The sequence below is a fragment of the Equus przewalskii genome, chromosome 1 (genome assembly GCF_037783145.1).
Source record: "Equus przewalskii isolate Varuska chromosome 1, EquPr2, whole genome shotgun sequence".
Lineage (NCBI taxonomy): Eukaryota > Metazoa > Chordata > Mammalia > Perissodactyla > Equidae > Equus > Equus przewalskii.
The window spans coordinates 83199982-83224126 of NC_091831.1; the positions used below are offsets into that span (position 1 = coordinate 83199982).

At 50.2% G+C, this 24145-nt stretch overlaps 1 protein-coding gene and 1 long non-coding RNA gene across 3 annotated transcripts in view; one reads left to right on the forward strand and one right to left on the reverse strand.

Moving 5' to 3' along the window:
- The window catches only part of ZNF488 (zinc finger protein 488), a 25605-nt gene continuing 1460 nt past the window's right edge, over positions 1 to 24145 (reverse strand). The window contains exons 1-3 of one of the 2 annotated variants that reach the window (XM_008530265.2): positions 16044 to 16350; positions 6189 to 6330; positions 1 to 6080 (exon numbers count right to left, since the gene is read on the reverse strand). In XM_008530265.2, the coding sequence (XP_008528487.1) occupies positions 4722 to 5696 (975 nt within the window). In that variant the 5' untranslated portion in view covers positions 5697 to 6080; positions 6189 to 6330; positions 16044 to 16350 and the 3' untranslated portion in view covers positions 1 to 4721. Of the gene's footprint in view, positions 6081 to 6188; positions 6331 to 16043; positions 16351 to 24145 lie in introns of those variants that run through there. The other variant, XM_008530264.2, reaches the window with a different exon arrangement.
- LOC139082867 (uncharacterized) overlaps positions 16185 to 24145 on the forward strand; it is a 19259-nt gene continuing 11298 nt past the window's right edge. Inside the window, exon 1 of the long non-coding RNA XR_011539200.1 lies at positions 16185 to 16771. This is a non-coding gene — a long non-coding RNA (uncharacterized lncRNA). The remainder of the gene's footprint in view (positions 16772 to 24145) is intronic.

Below are 24145 nucleotides of genomic sequence, written 5' to 3' on the forward strand. Positions count from 1 at the left end.
TTTTTTAAATAAAAGATTTATTCTTTGGGAGTTATATCTTGCTGTATGATCGTTAGACTTCCTCGTGACTTCTACTACAAAAAGGAGAAAATAAGTTATGCAAATAGCCAGGGCGTGGGAATCCTTTCTCTGCAGAGAAGTGGCCTGCAGGGGAGGCCAGCTGCCTCCAGGGGGCACCAGCGCCTTCCAAGGAAAGGAAGGACGCAAAATTCCCTTGGGACAACTCCGGACCGACTTTCACTCCTAAAGATAGTTCTCTTCCTGTCCCCAGAGGAATGGGGGTGGATGGGTGAAGTCAGCAGAGCCAGGCCCAGCACCCAGGCCCCTCAAAGCCTGGGAGCATATAGAGTTAGGGGTCTCCAGCTGGGGGATCTTGCCCCTCCCCATCACCACCACTGACGAGCTTCCTTGAGTCCATGCCATTTTGGCCGTCAGTGTTTAAAAGACAACAGGATCCGTTGACCTCTAATTTCACATACGGTTCTGATTCTGGCCTTTCTTGAGGGTTGTGTTCAGCCTGGCGCTGAGGAGCCTTCACCCAGAGCCATTGAGCTCCAGGTGTCAGGACCGCCCCTCTTCACTCTCCCCGCCCCCCAAACTCAGTGGGCTTCACTCACGTCATTAACCGAATTAGATGGGCATTTGAGCAGGATCCATGGTCTACGATCCAGGAATTGACTAGAAGTGGAAGTCCAGGATCCCAGCCTTGTCAAGGTTTTACTTCTCTCCGGATAAAAACAGAGAGAAAAGCAGATCTTGGTTAAAATTGAGCAGTAAAATGAATCTGAATTCAGAATCTCTTATTTTAGTACATCTTGGGGACTTTTATAACTCTTAATGGACTGGCTGCTGGGAGATAATTTATCAAGATATAATTAGCCGTTTTTCCAGCCGCCCTGAGTATTTTCCCCTCTGTAGCCCAAAAAGTCAGCCAAGCCTTTCTGTTCATTGACTCAGTGGCTTCTGTGTAACATGCCTAGTGACAGCATTGCCAGAAAACCTCCAAGACCCAAGACTCTGGGAGAGGTGGAAGAGAGGAGACGGAGCCATGGTAGCACAGAGGCAGACACCACACGGCCTGGGGAGACCTCACGAGGCTAAGAGAAGATACCCTCTTAGGTGGGGGTGTCGGGGGGCTTTCTGTGACCTTGAGACACAGGAGAGGAATTGAAAAAGACAGATGGCACATCCTACCAGAATCACAGGATCGGGGTGCAGAGCAGATGAAATGATATAGAGAGAACTTGAGGAATGTGGCACTTCTCACCTAGAATTGTAGAGTAAAAAGCATACCCGCTGATGGGATGTTTTGTGACAACATCACCCGTCAACTCTTAACTGATCCAGAAGGTGGAAGAGAGCGCTAAGGCAAAGTCAGATTAGAAGTGACGACTCTCCAGTAAATACAGGAGGGCAGAGGAGACAGGATCTGACTGCCAAGGGGACTTTGGGAACCCAGCCTGCTGACAAGCAGGAACTGCCATGTTAATAAACTCCAAGCCATCACCTCCATAAGTCATCTGTGAGTTTGTTACCTTAAATGGCTGCAAAGCAACTTGCATCTACATCCATCTTTACCAAAATGAACTCCATCTTAAAAAGCTGAGTTAGAGGAAGAGGTCTCATTGTGCTTCTTCAATAACTTTAATTTAAATGTTTTCCAAATGTCTCTCTTGCTTGTGAGTGGAATGGTCACTGTTAGTAATAATTCCATTTGAGGCCATAGTGGCGGTTCCTCGAAGAGTGTGGGCGGGCCAGGGGAGACACACAGGGCTAGACGTCTCAGGGGTCCTCACCTTGACCAGCTCATCAGTGGACCTCCACGCCCCCTGCTATAAAGGGAGGGGATGGACCGGAAATCTGGAGTCCCTCTCAATTCTAAATTTCTATCGTATCTTAGTATAATGCATTTTGCCTTTCAAAATAATTTCACAGAAATGATGGACCAATCTAATAAGCCAGAGGAGGACAGCTGTGCACACCATTCGACAGGTGCAAAACTCATGTGAGAAGCTGATTCAAGACTCGTCAGGGGTGAGGCTGGAACCAGGCATCTCCTTCGTTCCCGCAACAAGTGTCTGCTGAAGAGCTGCTACGTGGCCACATTGTTCCAGCTGCTGGGGATGCAGCAGTGAACAAAACAGCCAAAATCGCGCATGGGGCTTACAGACTAGTGATGGGAGACACCATACACAGGATAAATCAGTAAAGTACATAGAATGCAAAACAGTGAAAAGAGCTAAAGAAAGAAGAGTGATAGGAAATGGGGGGCGGGGGTGGGCAGGGTGCAAGTGGAAATTTCAGACAATGCCTGGTCCCCAGTCCCAGTTTCTGAACCAACCACGAGGCCACGTCACCATGCCCTCCTGAGAAGGCAGGCTGGGAAGGATGTGAGCTCAGAGTTGGGCGGTCCTGGGGTCTTATTCTTGTGTTCTGCCCCTGAACCCATGGTGTTAGGAAACTCAGTTAACCTCTTGGAGCTTAGTTTCTTCTGCAGTAAAATGGGAATTAAGTATCTACTTCGTGGGCATGCTGGGCAGATGAAATGATGTAATGGATGTCAGTGCAGTGTGGAGCCTGAGGTTCAAAGCCCTGGAGGGATGCCTATGGACAACACTGCTGGCTCCTTCCAGATGCAGAGGAAAATGGCTTAGGGGGTCATCTCCTCTCCTCCAGCCCAAGCCTCCCACTGCAGCCAGAGGCCACCTCGAAGTGCCACTCGGAGCCGACCCTCTCCGCCCTGGTCCAAACTCCTCTCCTTTGAGGCCTTCCTATGTCTTTATTTCAGAGGGCCACCCCCCCCAAGTCCTCCTCACGCTGGCTTTGCCCACCCTAGCATGTCTACAGGGACCACCCTTTCTCCCTAGCCACTGCTCTCCCTGTCTGAATCACCAGCGCCCACTGGAATTTGAGGCTCAGCTCATGCCCTTCCCTGCTACCCACAGGTCTGATTTAGGCAGCCCCCCACATCCAGCACCCCAGCACAGACCTCTGTTTAGCCTCTGTCACACTGCACTCTAATCATCTCACACCCTAAGGATCATGGGCGAATTCACTGCTCCCCCACCCAGGGTTTGGCACAGAGCCTGGCACAGCATGGGTGCCCAGGGAAGCCAGTAAATGAGTGGATGGTTGGCTGTGGGTGGAGAATGGATGGTGTGTGGGTGGGAGGTGAGGGAGGATGAGAAAGAGGGACAGAGGGGTTGGGCGGGCCAGGCAGGTCATGCTGCTGCCTCGGACAAGGTGGGCTCCATGGAGATGGAGAGAAGAGGCAGAGTCTAGGGGCTTTGGATGGCTAGCTGGCCTCTGTGTGAGACCCCCACCAGCTCCTCCCCAATCACAAGCCTGAGCTCCGTGACAGAGGCCCCAGTGGAGGGTTGGAAACTGGAGGTCAAATGAACAGATCCTGACAGTGAAGTGGAAACCAGTCAAAGGAACTGCACTGACTCAAAAGAACTCCCAACGAGTGGCTTCCACACAACACGGCCTGTGCCACATCAGAGCTCCTGACCTGAGGTCTGCATTATTAGGAACAAGGACAAATGTGGGTAAACAGGATAGTTACTGAAAGAAACTCCACAGACAAGAGATAAGAAATGGCACCCAGAACTACCCCAGTCCTCATTATGTTTTCAGCATTGAGTTTCTGCATATGCTGACTTCCTGAAAGCTAAGGGGAGTGTGTGTGTGTGTGTGTGTGTGTGTGGTGTGTTAGACCTCCCCATTTTTCCATTTTCACATATTCAGAATGTGAAGAACCATGGACCAGGTGGAAGGTTGAATTATTGGTCCCAATTCTTCAGGCCCCTGTACAAGGATTACACACCCACTCGTGGCTTCACCATGGGCAGTGTGCACATTTCACCCCTTAACTTCGGGCTTGGCCATTGACTTGCGTTGACCAAAGGGGCATTAATGAAAGTGACCCAAGCAGAGGCTTGAGATGTGCTCGTGTATTTGGATTTATCCTCTTGTGCTCTTGGCATAACCGTGAGAGAAGCCCAACTGTCCCAGAGAAAAAGAGCATGGACCTACATCCACCGGAAATCTGGAGCCAAGCTCAGACAAGACCAGCTCAGCCCAAGCCAACCCACAGACCCACAACCAAGGACCAGGTAACAAATACCTGAACTACCTTGGACTAAGGTCCAAGGACTGATGGACCTTGGTAATAAATATCGTTTACTCAGTGATCACACTGTGCCAGGCGCCATGCTGGCCACTCTCCACACATCTTCCCATGTAACCCTGACAACATCCCTAAGACACAGGTGTCATCATCTCCACTTTTCAGATAAGAAAACTGGGGCTCAGACAGTTAAAGCTATTTGTCCAAGGTCAGGGCTAGTAGGCAAAGGGCCGCGATTCGAATCCGGATTTGTCCGCCTCCAGAGCCCAGGCTCTTTTCCAAACTTGCTTCTGTACAGAGCAAAAGGCGTAGTGACAGGAGTAGGGCCCCGACTTTTGAAAACATTACCAACACTTTGTGCCTGTTAGTCACCATGCCCTGGATGAGCAAAGCACATCATTTTATTTCACGACTTTATTTCCTTCAAAACACATCACAGGGGCTTGGTTATCTTTTTCAAATGACGACTGAGCTGTTCATCTACAAATGCTGAAGCACACAGCCCTGCAGATGACTGTGACCAGCCCTTTCAAAGGAAGGCCCGGTGAGCCAGCTGGACGCTGTGCCCAGCTGTCTGCTCCACGGCCACCTGCTAACTGTGAGAGGTCATGTGCCGGGCGAGGTGGTGGCGCTCCCGGAAGTACTCGTGGCAAATGGGGCAAGTGAGGGCCTCCTCTCTCAGCTTCTTAGACTGTAGGTCAGGCGTCGCACGCTCTTTCTTGTGGTGGGACCGCATGTGGAAGACCAGGTCGGAGGTCAGGCGAAAGGAGAGGTTGCACTTTGCGCACCAGTTCTGGGTGGACAGGCCCAGGGAGGAGAACGTGGAGGGCAGGAGGGCCCAGGAGGCGGTGGAGGAGGCCGCCGAGGGCGTGGGTGTCTGGGCCGTGGGCTGCTTGAGCCACAGCATGGGGGCACCCACCAAAGGGCTGCAGAGAGGTGCGTTTTGGGGCGACATCTGCAGGTTCCAGAAATCGGCCGCTAAAATCTTAGAATTTGAAAGTTGGCCCCAACCAGAGGCGTCTACCGTGTTGATGAGACCCAAGAGCTCCCCCAGCGCATCTGCAGGTCCCCCTCCCTGGAGGACAGAGGTTGGCCCAGGCCTCCCTGCTGGACACCTGGCTGGTTTGCTGAAGGCGCTTCTCTGCTCCCCTCGGGCTCCAACGGGCCACACCAAGGAGACCGTGCCACCTGCTTGGTCCCTGGGGACATCCTCGGTCAGCTCCTGGGGACCGGGCCGGCCTGTAGGACCACTGTGCTCCCCTTCGTGGGCCTGCCCATCCCCCAGCCTCCTCCCAGGCCGAGGCACCTCGGTGAAGGCGCTCTGCCCCTGTGCCCAGCACGCCTTTCGCAGCATTGGCTTTCCCAGGCGGAGCTTGCCCGGGGTTGCTGACAGCGCCATCTTGGCACAGGCCTCATCCCGGCCACCACTGCCCATGGCAGCCTGGGGGCCCAGGCGGTTCGTTTTCTCCAGCAGCACAGGCTTGCGGCCCCGGCCCTGCTCGGGTTCACTAAGCCGCCATCTGTTTTCAGCCGAAGGGCCCTGCAGAGCCCCCTTCCCAGCAGCCATGTTGACCAGCAGGGCCTGAGCCAGCTGAGCAAGGTAGACAATCCAACAGCTGTCGGTCTTCAGGGCTTTAGGGCTCTAGAGGGCTCAGCCCAGGGAGGATCCCTGAGATGGGAGAGTTCCCCTGATGAGCGGGCCGGCCACACTTGGCCCACGGGGCTCTACAGAGAGAGGAAGCAACAGCAGTGACACAGGCTCTCAGGATCACCTCCCAGCACGCAGGCTGCAGCTGCCTTAAACAGTCTCCTCTCAGGCTGGCCCCGTGGCAGAGTGGTGAAGTTTGCCCACTCCGTTTCGGCGGTCTGGGATTCGCCGGTTGGGATCAAGCCATGCAGTGGCAGCATCCCACATAGAAGAGCTAGAATGACCTACAACTATGTGCTGGGGCTTTAGGGAGGAAAAAAAAAAAAAGAGGAAGATTGGTAACAGACATTAGCTCAGGGCCAATCTTCCTCACCAAAAAAGCATACGTTAAAAAAAAAAACCTCCTCTTACCAGGAACCTGATGTCCGGTGTCAAATGGTGACAGGAACAAGAACTGGGGGGTGAACAAGGCTCCATGTGAATCCAGGCTTCGCCAATCCTTAGCTGTGTGATGTTAGACGAGCCACTACATTCTCTGAGCCTCGGTTTGCATCTGTGAAATGGAAGAAATGACCTTACTGCCCATGTCCTCCCTGGGGGTGGGGACAGAGGTCTCTGCTGAGAAATACCTAGAAGCAGCAGCCCCTAGAGACAGGAGCAAGGAGAGATGAGAGAAATGCACAGATTCCCCTGGCGGAAGGCCAGGGGAAGGCTGTTTGCCAGGCTGAGGAACAGGGAGGTTGGAGGGGAAGGGAGGGGCGCCTGTCCCGGGCACCATCCAGGCCTCAAGGACCCTCCAGGAGTTCTAGGTCATCTGTCAACAGTGGACTCCAGCGTGAGGACACCCAGCACCAGCGGTTCCTGCCCCACGCTCAGGCCCTGTCTGGCCCCACTGAGTGCCAAGGGCACAGAGGGAGGTCACAGCATCAGGATGTCACAGCGTGTGGAGGAGTGTCGCCTTCATAGTCCTTGCTCCTGACAGCATCTGTCTCTGTTCTGACTTCACCCCATAACCCCTCAGGCTGCCAGACCTGTCTCCCAGCCTAGCAGCCTCTTTGTCCACACCACGTGCCCCACCAGCTTCTGTGTCGTCTCCCTATTCCTCAGAGCCAGGCTTCTTGGAAGAGTCACATGTCCCCACTCGTCCCCCCACTCCCAGCCCAGCCCCGTGTGTTGGGCAGTGGTCCCCGCCACTGCAGAGCCGAGCCTGCTCTGGCGGAGACCAGCCAAGGTCGGATTGCCCAAACAGCGGCCCCTGCTCAGTCTTACTCATTCTTGCCCAGGGTCACCCAGATGCCCCCAGGTGTTGTTTCAGGCTCCCCCTGCACATGGACACCCGCATTCCCCATGGGACCCATGAACTCCAGCTCATTCGGCAAAGCCCAGCTTGGGCGTGGCCCCTCTCTGTGCCTCCCCCGATCCTCTCAGGCACTGAGAACACTCCTGCCTCCACCACTGCCGTACCTGGACCAACGTCCCGCATTGCACCACGTGTAACATCATATTTACCCACTTGTGGTTTACTGCAAGGCAGGCCCTAAGAGTCCAATACATCAGTTCACCTCGCCATCTGAGTCCTTCCTAGCGCCTGCTCACAGCAGCGGTCAGCAAACCTTGGCTGAATGAATGAATTCGGGAACATGAAATGGGTTTAGCAACCGTCAGAAGAAATCAATGTTATCCTCACAAAGCATGCAGCCGTCTCCCCCCAGTACAGACAGGACAATGTGAGCCCCTCATGTTTCCGTGGGGTCCCAGGGAGGAGAAAAGCGCAGCATGGGAAGGGCGGGGGCACCTGCTCTGAGGCTCTCCTGCACCTGCCTCCCCCAGGAGCCTCTCTGCAGGCCCGCAGCCCCACCTGGTCCACAACCCCGGCAGGTGAGGAAGTTGCTATCTGCAGCAAAAGGCATCCTTTTCTCTCCAACGCGGACATGAGACCAATATGAGGCACCACAAGGCCCTCCAGCCTTGCCCTATCCCCTCACCTCCCCTTGACCCCGGCATTTCTTTCCCCAGTGAGAAGCCCCTCAGTTTCTCCTCAGGAAAGTGGCAGCCCAGGGTCAGCCACTTGAGCCGACTGGGAAAGGCTCAGTGGCCTGTGGGTGCCAAGAATCCTCCCAAGGATGAGTCCACGCAAGGAGCTCAGGCTCTGAAGGTGTCCTTCCTCCAGGTAGGGGACAGACCACACTGATGGTGGCTGAAGGAGGAGCTGGAGGGGGCAGATCTGCCCAATGTGGGATGAAACAGAGACGTCCATCACAGTGTTGTGCACAGCGAGGATAAACAACAAACTGCTCAACGCCGCACGACAGAGACTTGTGGTAAGTTGTGATGCGTAGCCGAGATGAAGCATTGTGTAGCCTCGGAATGGAATGTGTAATATGCCTACAATGTAACGTTGAGGAGGAAGAAGGGCAAAAAGGTTATATATTTGGTGTAATCTATTCTTGGCAAAAACACATAAGCCAAAGGAAGAATCCTTGAAGGAAATATACAGAAATGACCAACAGGTCGTATTTTTCATTAACTTCCTAACTTGTTTGTTCATTCATTCAGCAAACCTTTGCAGACAGCCTTATGCATGCCGGGTCTGTCCTAGGTGCTGTGGTGACAGTGGTGACAAGACAGTCCTGGGATGTGCTGAGCAGCAGGACAGTACGCATTGGCCTACATGTGTGTGCGTGTTATAAATGGGCAAGTGTGGCATTTCAGCTGAGCCCTGAGGATGGAGAGGGGTTTGCCCAGGACTCATGAAAGGGTGGAATCTCCCTAGTAGAAGGGGAAGACTACATGAGAACAGAAAGGAGGAGAAAATGTGGGAGAAACGTTGCAGGATCAGGGATGGACAGTCACTAACCAGAGCAGCCTGGGGGGCCTGAGGAATGCCCCATCGAAGAGGCGACACTAGCCCTGGGTGTTGATGGATGAATAGGAGTGCATCAGGAAGTGATGGTGAAAACGGCACAGGCAAAGTCATAGTGGCAAAGAAGGACTGGGCACATTCCAGCCATGAGGAGATGGTTGCGGGGAAGGAGCTCAGGGTGACACAGAGGTGCCCCTAAATAAGACCTTTCTATTCATACTGAGCCAGGCCAGACCGGCATGTGAATACAGCCCAGTGAGTGAGGCAGGGGAGGGCAAGGGGAGAGGGGCAGAGTCAGAGGCAGCAGTGTGCACAGCTCCTTGCCATGAGGAGCTCTGAGCACCTGACCCCCATGAACGCCCGTGTCCTCAGGCTCCCCCAGGAGGTGGAGCAGCCCCCCAGTGCAGATGGAGGGGCGGAGGGACCCCCTGTCCACTTGCCTTCCACAGTCAGATCAGGCAGAGGGGGTCAAGCCCGGGTCTGATCCCCAGTGCAGACACGCACAGCATTCCCCCCACACTCCAGCACCAGGGGCCAAACTAAACCCAGGGAGACAACCCTTTTCCGGTATGGAAATTATACTCCAGTGCCCTGTCCTTCCAAAGCCTGCAACTAGACCCTGGTGTGAGGACTTCCAGTGAGGCCCAGGGGGCTGCCCACAAAGCAGAAGGAATGGGTTTCCCCTGCACCTGCTCACACACGACACCAGCAGGGTAGGCATGCCGGGGCTCAGGCGTGCGGAGCGCCATCCACAGCCTGCCCTGCCCTGCTCACTGTCACCCTAGCCGGCCCTGGAGAGGGACTGTCTGTCTGTTCCTCTTTGTACCCCACTGGGCCTCACGGGCGGCAGGGAGCAGCTCTCAGCAAGGGTTGGCTGTCCCGCACTGAAGACGCTCTTTTGCTCCAGGGTCTTAAACCCACACGTGGAAGGGGGTTGCGTGATCTCTGTGACAACAGGGCACCGGTCACATGCTGTGGCGTGGTCTGCCACCCGGCGTCCTCCTCCGCAAACCCGAGTTCCGTCCGGGAGCTTGCCAGGACTCTGAGGCAGCTCAGTCCCTGTCTTCTCCAAGCGTACTTCTCCAGTCCTCCCTTTGACACTGGGACCACCCCTCCCCACCCCCACCGTAACCTTCTAATTAATCTTCTTGGCTAAGTTGGCCAGAGTCAGGCTTTGCTGTTAGCATCCAAAGAACGCTGACTCCTATAGATGTGACAGCTCACCTGGCTCAGAGCTCTAGGCCACCTGCTTTCACCTCCAGGACCCCATCAGGGAGGAAGGATGCCTGTCAGCCTCCAGGCAGCAGTGGCCCTGCTCACAGAGCATGCAAGGCTGCCTCCACCAGCCAGTTCTGACCCGGTTGACAACTCTAACAGGTTTGAGCCCTGATTTACAGCAGTTTTTGTCCCCTGATGCTCAGCATGCTGATTTTTCTCCCAAATCATCAGAAGTGCCAGGACACTTTGAGCACCTGGGGACAGGAGCTCCTGTAGGCACAGGTGTCCACAGGGGTAAAAGCTGGAGCAGTAGACACCCAGGCATGCAGGGTTGGTCTGGGGCTGTGCCTGGCCCCTGCTCCCACACCTGGGGGCAGCCTTCTCTCCACCTGGCCTTGGCCCTGGTCCAATTGAGGGGTCTCCCGTGTCTCCACTCACCAGAAGTGCCCACCCTTGGTTCTCCTCACACAGTCATCCACTTGCATCTCCTCTGCCCACTTATCCACTGTCCTCTTGTGCCAACCTGCTGGGCACACACAGGTGGACCAGCCTCCCCTTTGCCCTTGAGGTGCTCATGGCTTGGAGGGGAGACACACAGTGGCCTCATGTGAGGTTGGCACCCAGAAGGGGAGGGTGCCATCAACCTGCTGGAGAGGCATTCATCTCTGCTCTTCCATAGTCAGCTCCACCAGCGAGGTCTGCAAACTGGGAAAACTGGCTTCAAGCGCCTCCCTCAGCTGGTGAGCGGTACTGCTGGACCACACTCCACTGAGTGTTCCGAGTTTTCATCACTAGAAAGTAGTTGTCCCCGGGGCCCTGAGCCCCCTCCTCACAGGGACCTCCATGGGCTTGTCATGCATAAATGCCACTAGGGCTCATGTCAGCTCCTTTCTCTGGCCCTGCCTCCTGCCTCCACCCCCCCCCCCCCCATGAAAGCACACACAGGCACCCTGCCCTCACTCTCTCGGTGGCAGGAGTCTGTGACAGGCACTGTGCATGTCACCTCTTCCATCTTCACTGCACCTGGAGGATCATCACTCTCTTTCACAGATGAGGCAGCCCTGGGCTCCCCAGAGCTAAACATCCTGCCCGATGTCCCCTGCAAGTAGGAGGCACGCTGGGACTGAAACCCACAAGTGTATCCCCAAAGTCTGCTTGGGTTGCACTCCCTGTGTCACCCTCACAGTGGCCCCGACGGTGAGCACCAAGTCCAACCTGTGTGCCACCAAGGGGATCTGAGCCCCTCCTAATCCTTCCAAACTAATTCCTCAAAGGGGATGCCACTGACATGAGAGAATAGTGCTAGCCAGTGCTTCTTGAGGAGGCAGAGGTGGACACCCCAGTCCACTGGGTGACCCTCAGCTGACCAGCCCACCTCTCTCAGCCTCAATTTCCCATCTATAAACTGGGGTTGGGCTAGATCATCTCTACAGTCCTTTCCAGGTCGGCCAGCGGATGACTCCAGTGGGATGAAGCCAATTCTTCCCTTTCTCAAAGAGTAACTGGTCTGCCTGAAGCCCTATTGCTGAGCTTCCATGAGCTCACACAACGACACACAGCCAGATACCCTCACACCCTCACATGCACACACAGACACCCCCATCTCTCTCATGTGCTCCCTCTCTCTCTTTCATCCTCAGACGGTTCTCCACATGACAGTTGACATGTTTGGAATCAAAGGACATCTTCCCAAGCCTGGGCAGGAGCCTGGCTTGCTCTCCTCTGGGTCCTGTTGAACCCCTGCCTGCCTCTGCAGACAGCCCCACTGAGCTGCCTTCACCGCTCAGGCCCCCTTTGCCAACCACAGCCGTGTAGGCCCAGGTGCCAGCAGTGTCCAGAGTGCCCTGAGCCATGGATGTGACTGCCCTCTTCTCAGCACTAAAATTGGGACACGTGGTGTTAACCGCAGGATGGGTATTTGCTAGCAGGATGCTTCATGATACAGAAATAGAGGCCACTGCTTACTGACTGCGTTAAGTGTCTACGTGCCAGAGACTGAACACACCTTCTTTCACTGAGTTTTCACAACGACCACGTGAGGGAAGCTGCCTGTCTCTGCCAAGCGCGTTCGTCCCCAGCCTGGCAAACACCCCGTCAGTAACGCAGCACAGCACTCCAGCCTCTGAGACCCTGGCGGAGCCGGATTCTGCCCCTGCTGTGTTAGATCTCCATCCAGCGCCATGCTCCATGAATGCTATCGCCCAAATCTTAATAATAATAGTGAGAACGAGGAGGAGGGGGAAAAGGCAATGACGTAATAACAATAATAATAACAAAGAGGAGGAGACAGAGATGCAGAACTGACGGGGACCTATGGCATGACCGACCTCCCTGAGGGTCACCACTCTCAGGTGCGTCAGCACTGCTGGGGTAAGTCACTTGGACAAGTGCAAAAACGTCCTACAAAGCTCCATCTGGGACTCCATCTAACCCTGGTCCACTCTTCTGGGACAATCGCCAGATTGAAGCCTCTCAAAATGGAAAAGGATGTGAGTCTGACATGGCGCATCCCGAGGGAGCCCCTCCAGCTCCGAATGCTCAAAGCTTCTTGTTGAAGAACTCACAGGCCCTTTCCCAGGGTCAACATCAGACCTGGAGTCTCATCCAGCTCCAGCCTCCCTGCACGCCTCTCCCGTGATCCCCAACACATCTCCGATGACCTCTGCAGATGAGTGAGGTCATCTCTGGGGTCAATCCATGCCCTGGGCAGTGAGTTCTGGGTCAGGAGACCACATGCACAGTGGCTCTGTGCTGCCTCGCTCCTCCTTTCCCACATGGACCACCCAGAGCCCTTTGCACCCGGAGGATGTTCCCTGCCCGAAGGGCCCTGGGCAAAGCGGAGCTGCCCTTCCTCTTTCTCCTTCCACAGACACCGCGGCCCTGGCAGTACATCGGCCTGTGCAGCTCTTGTTCTCCCTGCTCTGATCCATTATTAAAGGACCCTTTGCCATCCTCCGCTCTCCTCAATAGCCTCAGTTCCTTCTGGGCTCTCGACCTCAGGGGTATGTCTCCCTCAGGCTCCCACCCACTCTGGGCCACCAACCAGGGGCTACTGACCAACAAAGAGAGTGCTACATTCTGAGGGATGAGGCCTCACCCACCCCCTGTGGAAAAGCATGGTTTATTACCTATTCCCAGGGACGTGACTGCAGACTCTGATCATTCCTTCATCTGGGAAGCACTGACCATAGTCCACCTTCCTATTCCTGCCATATCCAGGCCGTCCCGGATAACCAGGCTTACAGCCACGTAGAGGTCAAGTGTGCGGACTCTAGGGTCAGAATGACAGGACCACATCCGGCTCTGCCCTTACCAATCCTGCGACCGTGGGCAGGGTGCTGGTCCTCTCCCTGCCTCTGTTTTCTCATCTGAAGAAAAGGATCACCTCACTGCCCGCTTCATCAGGGGGCCGTCAAGATGAATGGATGCACATATCTAAAGCGCTAAACAGCCTGGCTCGATAAAGCTTAGGTAGCATCAATTTATTATCACACTAGGCCAAGGTTCAGACTCAGTTTCATGGCTGCTTTCCCTCCACTCACGTGCTGCCAAGGACCAGCACACAACAGTGTTTAAGGAGGGACCAAATGCCTGGGCTTCTTCGTCCTGCCCCCTCGGTTTACAGAGGAAAGAACTCTTAGCAAACACCGGACGATCTTGTGTTCCTGAGATGTCTGAAGATGCTCACCCCCCAAGTCACTGACCAGACTCCAGTTGGTCCAAGCTGCAGCTCAGAAAATAGATTTTATCAATGGCTCGTCTACCCCACCAGCCATGCCTTCCTGTGTCTGCCTTCCACTTCAGCAAAAGCAAACAGGAGCAGAAAATATCTCCTGTGCTCTATTCCTTTGGCTTTCCTAGCCTCTGGAGTTGCTTTTCTAATCCTTTTGCAAGATTCCAGAGGATAATCATCTATCTACTTCTTCCACATATGGATTGTGAAGTCCTGGGTTTCCTGAGAAGAGAAACACACCTGTTTTCTAGACATCCTCCTAGCCCTGGAGCCCTGTGAAAACTAAAAACTCAGGCTTTCCTGGAGGCCAGCTGGTGGAGCCATGGAGCCGGGGGACCAGAGGACTCCCCGGCCAGCTCTCACAGGCTCCATGTCCAACTCTGCCTACAACCCTCCAGCAGCAATTCCTGCTGTGTTAAAGCAAAACCAAATGCAGGCTTCCCAGCCTTCAGCCAAGCCTCAGCGAGGTCAGCTGGAGTCCTAACACAACGCGGCCACACGGACCAATTCCACTGGCAGCCTTCAGGGGAACAGTCCACGGTTTCTTCATCACTGCTCAGCCAAATTCTACCTGATGCCAACAATAGCCTCATTTGCGAGAAAGAAGGAAAGACACAGTCTACTTAAAGAAGGAAAAGAAATTTAAAAGCATTGCCACTCACGACCTAGCCCTGAATTAAAAAAAAAAAAAAAATTGCGTGATTATCTGTTCAAAGAAAACTTGTCACCTGGACTTCTGGGGGGAAAAATCTGCTAGGCAAAACAGACATGACAGTTCTAAATCATTTGAAAAGCATTCCTTCCCCACCCCCTGAATTCTGATATACTACAAGTCAGTGGTTAAACGACGTAAAAGACTATTTAACGATTCAACTCAGAAAATAGTCTGCCAAATTGAAGTGCCATGCATCTACCTAGGAATTTGCCCAACGTTCTTTAATCTAGAAATTATTTCAATACACACGCTGCAATCCTCTTTCAGCATATTTAATTTTTGTTCACTTCTGCATGATTTATCTACTGACACATTTCCTTTTCCATATCAACGGAAAAGTTAAGCTGAATTATCATTAAAAACCATAACAAACTAAAAGGACAGGTTAAACTATTTATAAGAACCAAAAGATACAAGTGTTAGGTGATAATTAACAGCTTTAAAAACAAACAAGCTTTTTACAGCATAGTATATATAATATGTGTGTGTATGTACATGTTTGAAAATGTAGCTATACATATCACAAAAATCTCCTTGAGTACTGAAATTATGTCTCTCCGACAAGATTAAATTTTTAACAAGAAGCAAAAAATTGCTTTGATATACAACACTTCTACTTTATTCCTCAAAAATGAATCAGATTTGTTTTTCTTGATTTCTTCCCTTAGTATGTGTCTAAGACGATCTTTGGTATTAAGATGAAATATTTTCACCATGGTCCTACCTAACATACACAAAAACGTTAATTTCAAATGCCACAATAATTGCTATTAAAGGTCTGCTTCATTCAATAGTAATTATGTGACAATTTCTGCACATCAGCAGCACTGACAACTATTTATTTTAGAAATTTGCAGTTAATTTCTAATTTCAACTCTCACCCAAATGTGTCATGTGCAAAGCCCCGGCCTCCCTATTGTCTGCCCACAGCTGAGCTCTGAATCCCACCCTCTCGGTCCCCAGGAACCTGGCCTTGCACTGCACAGAAGCATGGCTTGGGCCCCAAGGTCCCTTAATGTTCCTGCAAAGTTTAGCTTCCTGGTGTGTTGTCTGTGCCTACTACTAAAGGCAAAACGTCAAGGAAAGGATTCAGGCAATGCCTTGTTTCTAAAGCCAAATCTCTTCTTTCAGCTCACCCTGAAGTCTCGGGATTTATGACTTGATCATTCATGTATTTTTCCCACGACAGGCACTGAACAGGTTACATGCTCCGATCTTTGGGTACAATCTGCTGGGGAAAGGATATGGGGCAGATGCTCAGTAATTACCCTAGTGCCCAGGGGAAGCCCCAGCTGAGAATCACCAAGCAACACACAATGAGTGGATGAGTGGGTGGATGGACGGATGAATGAAAAGAATTGCAGCCTAAAAAGTCAACCCGCAGGGGAAAAAATCCAGTAGAATTCTTGTTGTGGGGGTGGGTGGGGGGAGAGAGAGAAAGAAAGAGAAGGAGGAGGACAGGAGAAAGATAAACAAGAGATAGACAAGAAAAAGTGAGATAAATGAGAGAGAAATCAGGAAAAGAGATGGCCACAACGGACAGAGGCAGAGGGCAGGGACAGGGGTGGCAGAGAGGGAAAAAAAGGAGAGATGGAGAAGGCTGGTGACAGAGGGAAGAGAAGGGCCAGGCAGTCCAAGGCAGGACTGCGGACTCTGCCCCGGGGACAAGTCAGGAGAAGGGAGAGGAATCTCGCGCGCACTCGCGGCCGGTCTGGCGAGCAGGGCAGCGCGCCTCACCTGTGCTCTCCCACGGAGCTGGCCGCTGGAGACGCTTCCGCAGCCCGGGCGCCGCCAGTTCTGGAGCCGCAACCCCCGGGTCGGATTGGCGCATGAGCCCTGGGGCCGGGCGGACCCCGCCTTCCCGCCCGCTCCCGCCTCGGGGAGGGGCCTCCAGCTGGCAGAACCCGCTGATGGGAGGACACAGAGGATCCGCTGCCCAGGCACTGCGGGCAGAGGTGGGCGCCCAGGCGCACGCCGCTCCGCGCCCGCTTGGCGGGGCCGGCGCTCCGGGCTCAGCTCTGAAACCCCGCCCGGCGCCCCAGCTGGTTCCAGCCCCTGCCTGGCGCCTCCAACGGCGGGACTGAGGACGGGGTGGGCCGCCCCACGGTTCGTCCAGCCCCCGCTGCCTTTGGAGGTGGCGCCCTGGGCGGGACAGAGGCTGCACTTGTCGCTGCTCACTCGCCCTCTGCGCTGAGACTTCTTTCCTGGGTCTGCGGGACCCAGGTGACAGGAAGGACTGCTGTCCATGTGGTCCGCGCCCCGCGGCTGCCGATCCTCCAAAAGCCACCCAGAGACCCCATCCGCGCTCCGGACTCTCCCTCCCCCTCCCGGCTGAGTAGCCGCGCAAGCTGCATCTTGGCAGCACCCCTACAATCTCCCAGACTTCACTGGAGCTGTCCCCGTGCCTCTCTGCATTCCCCGAGAGCTCCCTCAGTTGTCAAGTGGCGGCACTGTCCCAGATAATGGTGAGTTCTCTGACCTCAAAGAAAACCAAGGTCTTGGGGAAATTAACTACCCACGGAGCGTGGGACAGGCTAGCGCCAAAAGGTGGGGGCAGCAGGGAATGGACTCTGAGTGTGCACGTTCGTGCCAGGGCTGGATGACGTAGGGCTTTTCCCTGTTTGAGGGGTGAGAGAAGAGGGAAGCAGAGTCGCAGGCCACCAGAATTCTTGCAGGGGCAGCCAGGTGTGTGGGTCACATTGTTTGAGCCCAGTGGGGCTGCAGAGCAGATTAGACCGGGGAGGAGAGAATCACTGAGGGACTGAGGGGGAGACCAGCCCTGAGTGCCTGCTCCTCCCTTCCTTCCTCCCTCAGTACGTGTTCTGACCCATGGAGGTAGGGCGGGCACGGACATAAGGCGACAAGGCGCTGTGCTTTTCCCCAAGGTCTTGCAGCATCTATTACAAAGCTAAGATTGTAAAAGAATAAAATCATGATACATTGAAAGAAGGGAAGGGGGATTCAGCACACACATTAAAACTTTGGGGGATGGTCCCCAAAGCAAATCTTATTTTATATCACAGAACATCCAGGATAACCTCGAAAATAATCTGTCCATGTAGAATTCTGTATCTAACTCTACCGTTATTCAAGGCTGAGCACAAAACAGAGATATTTCCAGATGTGCAAAGCCTAAGGTTATCACCCACACAACGTTGGTGAAAGAACTACTAAAGAATGTACTTAAGAAGGAAGGAAACAGATGAAAATAGTGGGTTTAAAGAAACAACGGGGAGCAAAGGAGCTGAGAAAACAGGCTGACTGCTGGAAACATCTATACACTGAAAATCACAGGGACAGTCACTAACTTGGAGAGGTTCTTTTGAAAAGGAAGGAGAGTATGATGTAGGGTTGGATAGGAGGAGTGTCAGAGGGTAGAGCAGTTAAAGAGAGTTTCAGCCATGCTCATGGGGAGTCCTGGAGCCATCAGAGGAGCCTGAGCTCTCCTAGGCATGGGGCTGCCTCAGTGTCCCTCTACACTCAGTCCTTGACCAGCAGCAGGGGTGTTCCCTCTGTGTGAATGTGGGGTAGATTGTGGTGGTGGGTGGTGGGTTCCCAGAGCACCCTGCCCCCCAATTACACTTCCTAATGTCAGAGCTGAGTGGTGCATCTTCATGGCCCCCACAATGGAAATGGACTTGACCTACCAATGAAAGACAGTTTGTCAGGTTGTTTGTTTGTTTTTAATCTAACTATATGCCTTTTAAAAGAGACAACTAATACATAAGGACATGAAGAAGTTGACTGGAAAAGATATGCCAGACATGCTGGACAAACCCAAAGAAGGCTGGAGTCTTCAACACAGAAAAACATTATTAGGGTTAAAGAGGGTAAGTTCCTAATGATAGTTTCATTTCCCAGAAAGATACAAATATTTTAAGCTGGCATGCACCAAATAAAGTAAAAATGATGAACAAAAATGATAAATGATAAGAAGAAATTGGTTAAATCCACTATTACAGTGAGAAATTTCAAAACTCATCTGTCAAGAAGACGAAATATTACTTAAAACAAGCAAGGTTTGAGCAACAACGAATATTTGGTGTAATAGGCTTATAAAGAATCCTGCACCTAGTCATGTATGGAAACAAGTCTCAATAAAACTTAAAGAAACAGTATCATACAGGCTACGTTCTCAGATACCACAATGCAAATAGGTGGGAGATCAATGAGAAAAATAGTTTTTGACAAACCAAATGCAATTGAAAATTTAAATCATACATGTAAATAATTAGGGATCAAAGGACAAATCCTTTCTTTTGATTTTTGTAGTGTCTATTTCATTTATTTCTGCTCTAATTATTATTATTTTCCTCCTGCTGACTTTAGGCTTGTTTGTTCTTCTTTTTCTAGTTCTGTTAGATGTAATATAAGATTACTTATTTGAGTTTTTCTTGTTTGTTGAGGTGGGCCTCTATTGCTATGAATTTCCCTCTTACAACCGCTTTTGCTGCATCCCATAAGAGTTGGTATGTTGAGTGTTCATTTTCATTTGTCTCCAGGTATTTTTTTATTTCTCCTTTGATTTCTCCACGGATCCATTGGTTGGTCAGTGGCATGTTGTTTAGTCTCCACATATTTGTGATTTTCCTAGCTTTTTTCTTGTAGTTGATTTGTAGTTTCCTAGCATTGTGGTTGGATGAGATGCTTGATATTTCAATCTTCTTAAATTAATTGAGGCTTGCCTTGTTTCCCAACACATGCTCTATCTTTGAGAATGTTCCATCAGCACTTGAGAAGAATGTGTATTCTGCTGGTTTTGGATGGAATGGTCTATATATATCTAGTAAGTCCATTTAGTGTTTCATTTAAGGCCAATGTTTCCTTGTTAATATTTTGCCTGGATGATCTATGCATTGATATAAGTAGGGTGTTGAGGTCCCCCAGTATTATTGTGGTGTTGTCAATTTCTCCCTTTATGGCTGTTTGTTGTTTTATATACTTTGGTGCTCCTGTGTTAGGTTTATACATATTCCTAAGTGTTTTGTCCTCTTGTTGGAATCTCTCTTTCATCATTATATACTACCCTTCTTTGTCTCTCATTGTCTTTTATCTTGAAGTCTACTTTGTTTGATACAAGTACGGCTACTCACTTTCTTTTGTTTGCCATTTCCTTGGAGTATCATCTTCTGTCCCCTCACTCTGAGCCTATGTTTGCCTTTAGAGCTGAGATATGGTTCCTGGAGGTGGCATATGGTTGGGTCTTGTTTTTTAATCCAACCAGCCACACTGTGTCTTTTCATTGGTGAGTCAATCAATTTACATTTAGAGTGATTATTGATATATGAGGGCTTAATACTGCCATTTTATCTTTTGTTTTCCAGTTTTTTTATATTTCCCCTGTTTCTTTTCCCTCATATTTCTGACTGCCATTTCAGGTTGGCATTTTCTCTGATGGTTTTCTCAATTTTTTCTTTGTTTATGATTTGTACCTTTGCTCTGACTTTTTGTTTAGTGATTACCATGAGGTTTGTATACAAGACCTCACAGATGAGGTAGTCCATTTTCTGACAGCATCTTATCTCCATTAGCCAAGCAGATTCCATCCTCATCCTCTTCCCCTTCTGAATTACTGTTGTCACAAATTATTCTCTTTTGCATTCTGAGTTTGTGACTAAATTGAAGTGTTTATACTCATTTTTGATGCTTTCCTTCACTTTATCTTTTATCTTATACTTAAGTGTTTGCTAACCTATTCTGATAGAGAGCTACAGTTTTCTGATTGTGTCTATCTATTTATCTCCTTGCTCAAAGCTTTGTGAACCTTTGCCTTTTCATTTCAGATAGGAGGGATCCTTTCCTCCTTTCTTGTAAGGCAGGTCTTGTAAGGCAATGATCTCCCTCGGTTTTTGTTGATCTGGGAAAGCATTTATTTCTCTATCATATCTGAAAGATAACTTTATTGCATAAAGAATTCTTGGCAGAAAGATTCTGTCCTTCAGAATTTTGAATATATCCTTCCATTGACTCCTAGCCTGTAAAGTTTGTGCTGAGAAACCTGCTGAAAGCCTGACAGGGGTTCCTTTGTAAGTTGTTCTCTTCTGCCTTGCTGCCCTTAATATTTTTTCTTTGTCATTGACTTTTGGTAGTTTTATTATTATATGTCTTGGAGAAGGTCTTTGCATTGATGTCATTAGGATTTCTATTGGCTTCAAGTACTTGTAAGTCCAGTCTCTTCCCCAAGCTTGGAAAGTTCTCAACTATAATTTCTTTCAACAAGCTCTCTGCTCCTTTCTCCCTCTCTCCTCCTTCTGGAATACCTACTATCCTTATGTTACTTTTCCTAATTGAGTCAAATATTTCTCAAATACTGTCTTCATTTTTCAAAATCTTAGTTCTCTCTCCTCCTCCACCTGAAGCATTTCTAAATTTCTATCTTCTAATTCACTAATTCTGTCCTCTGTATCATCTGATCTATTTTTTATGGTTTCTGCATTATTTTTCATCTCATTAATTGTGTTCTTCATATCCAGAATTTCTGTATAGGTTTTTTTAAGGGCTCCAATCTCTTTGGGAAGTATTCCTTCTGCTCACTAATTTTATTCCTAAGCTCAGTGAACCGTCTTTCTGTATTTTCTTGTAACTCGAGTTTCTCTATGACAGCTATTTTGAATTCTCTGTCATTTAGATTGTAATCTCCTGTTTGGTTTGTAAACTTCAGGTTTGCTCTCTGGAGACGTGTCATTTTCCTTCTGCTCTGGAGTGTTACAGTAGTTCTTCATGGTGTTCCATGAATTGATCCTCTGTTGGTGTGTCTTTGGTGGAATCAAGTCACAGATTCCACCTGCCACAGCTGAGGCCATGAAGGAGCTGTGCTTTCTGATCCTGCCCTGTCCAGTGGTATTTGTGCCAGTCAAGGCACTCTGCATTCACACAAGCTGCTGCAGCTGTTTAATGATTTGCACTTGTGAGGGTAGGGCACCTTTGTTCCAGCCAGCACTGAGCTCAGTGGGCAGGGGGCCTTTTCGGGGATGGAGCCATCACCACTCAGTGGGGAGTGTTCACACGAGTGGGGCCACTGCAGCACAGTGGCCATTCCTGTGGGCCAGGCTACCACTCCAAAAGCATTGCTTGTGGGCTGGGCTGCTCCCAACTCCACTCACAGTTGCACTGTCTACCACATGAGGACCTAGGACCTGGATCACTGCTGCTGGGCAGGGGGAGACGGCCACTCCCCTTGTTCCACTGCTTCCCAGGGACCCACTCCCCCCACCTTCAGATGCAAGGCTGCATGGATCTCTCAGGTGTCCTGTTGTGCTTTGTAGGGAATCCTTTGTTCCTCTGTTGGTTAATGAATGTCCTTTTAGTTGTAACTTGGACGGGAGAGACTAAGGGAAATTAGAAATGAAAGAGGAGAAATTACAACAGCTACCACAGAAATACAAAAGATTATAAGAGAACATTAAGAAAATCAATATGACAACAAACTGGACAATCTAGAAGAAATGGATAAATTCTTAGACTCTTAAAACCTGCCAAAACTGAATCAAGAAGTAATACAGAATCTGAATAGACCAATCACAAGTAAAGACATTGAAATAGTAATCAAAAACCTCCCCAAAAATAAAATCCAGGACCAGAGGGCTTCTCAGGAGAATTCTACCCAACATTCAAAGACAATTTATTCCCTATTCTTCTCAAACTATTCCAAAAAATTGAGGAAGATGGAAATATTCCTAACACATTGTAAGAGGCCAACATCACCCTGATCCCAAAAACAGACAAGCACAACACAAAGAAGAAAAATTACAGGCCAATATTGTTAATGAACATAGATGCAAAAATCCTCAACAAAATACTGGCAAACTGAATACAGCAATACATTAAATAGACCATACACCATGATAAAGTGGGATTCATACCAGGGACACAGGGATGGTTCAACATCTGTAAATCAGTCAATGTGATACATCATATCAACAAAAGGAGGAACAAAAACCACATGATCATCTCCATAGATGCAGAGAAAGCATTTGACAAGATCCAACATCTGTTCATGATAAAAACTCTCAATAAAATGCATTTAGAAGGAAAATACCTCAACATAATAAAGGTGATATATGACAAACCCACTGCCAACATCATACTCAATGGGGAAAAACTGAAAGCCATCCCACTGAGAATAGGAACAAGACAAGGATTCCTACTCTCACCACTGCCGAGGGGCAGTGCTGTCCCTGGGGTCAGTGGGGCAGGACGCGGCCAAAGGAACGCCAGCTGCGGTGAGGGGAGAGGCAGGATGGTCAGGATGGGACCCAACGAGCAGAGCCCTGATATATAGAACATTCCATCCAAAAATGGCAGAATACACATTCTTCTCAAGTGCACATGGAACATTCTCAAAGATAGACCATATGTTGGGAAGCAAAGGAAGCCTTAAGAAATTTAAGAAAGCTGAAATTCTATCAAGCATGTTTTCTGATGATAATGCTATGAAACCAGAAACCAACTACAAGAAAATACCTGGGAAAGTCACACATATGTGGAGACTAAACAACGTGCTACTCATCAACTATTGGACCAACGGAAAAATCAAAAGAAAAATGAAAAAATCCCTGAAGAAAAATGAAAATGAAACCACACTGCACCAAAACCTATGGGATGCAGCAAAAAGAGTACTAAGAGGAGAACTGTAGCAAAAAATTTGGAATATTTGGAAAATATGGAAAATCTTAAATAATCTAACACTATACCTAAAATAACTAGGAAAAGAAGAACAAACAAAGCCTAAATTCAGTAAAAGACAGAAATTCTACATTTTGTCAGAATGATTTCCTAGGCCTCAAATGGATGAGGCCTCCCTAGGACGAGAGCTAAGCTTTGTTGGGAAATAATAGACATCAAAGCATAAACAAAGGAAACAGACACTAAAAAGACAATATAAAGGATTGATAAAACTGAGAGCTTGTGGCCAGCCCCATGGCTGAGGGGTTAAGTTCACGCTCTCCAATTTGGCAGCCTGGGGTTCACCGGTTCAGGTCCTGGGTGTAGAGCCAGCACCACTCGTTAAGCCATGCTGTGGTGGCAACCCACAAAGAACAACTAGAATAACCTACAACTAGGACAAACAATTATGTACTGAGGCTTTGGGGAGAAAAAAAAGAAAAAGAGGAGGATTGCCAACAGATGTTAGCTCAGGGCCAATCTTCAAAAAAATAATTGCAACATTAAAAAAACACTAAGAGCCAATTCTTTGAAGAGATAAACAAAACTGAGAAGCTCATAACTAGAATCACTAAGAAAAAGAGAGAAGGCTCAAATACATCAGAAACGAAAGAGAAGAAATTACAATGGACACCACATAAATACAAAGGACTATAAGTGAATACTGTGAAAAGCTATATCCCAGAGAACCTCAGGAGTGCCACCAGCAGAGGCATCTGACCCGCACAACACCAGGAACAGAATAAGTGCTCAGTGAAAATTAGTTCACATCCCCTCCAGTGCCCAGAGCCCTCTCTGATCCATCCCAGAGCTGGGCTGTGCCCACTCTGGGCCTGACAGCACAGACCAGGAGTGTGGGAAGGGGCACTGTGACAGCATGGCAGCTGAGAGGACCCTTTGGACTCACTGCCACTCTCTGGAAAGACTGACCCAAAGAGGCTGACAGCCCCCACAGTGCCCACCATGCCCCAACCCCAAGGCCCAAGAGACAATCGCCACTGCCCTGGGCTATGCTGAGGACCAACCAGACAAGACCCGCCCAGGGCATCTCAGGACCCTCTCTGGACAGTGAGGAGGGACTTCTCTTCCAGGTCCAGCGTGGCTCCCAGCTCGAGGGCTTGTTAGAAGCTGTGGGCTGGGCACCCATCCCCCCAACGTCAGTGCCCATGGAGAAA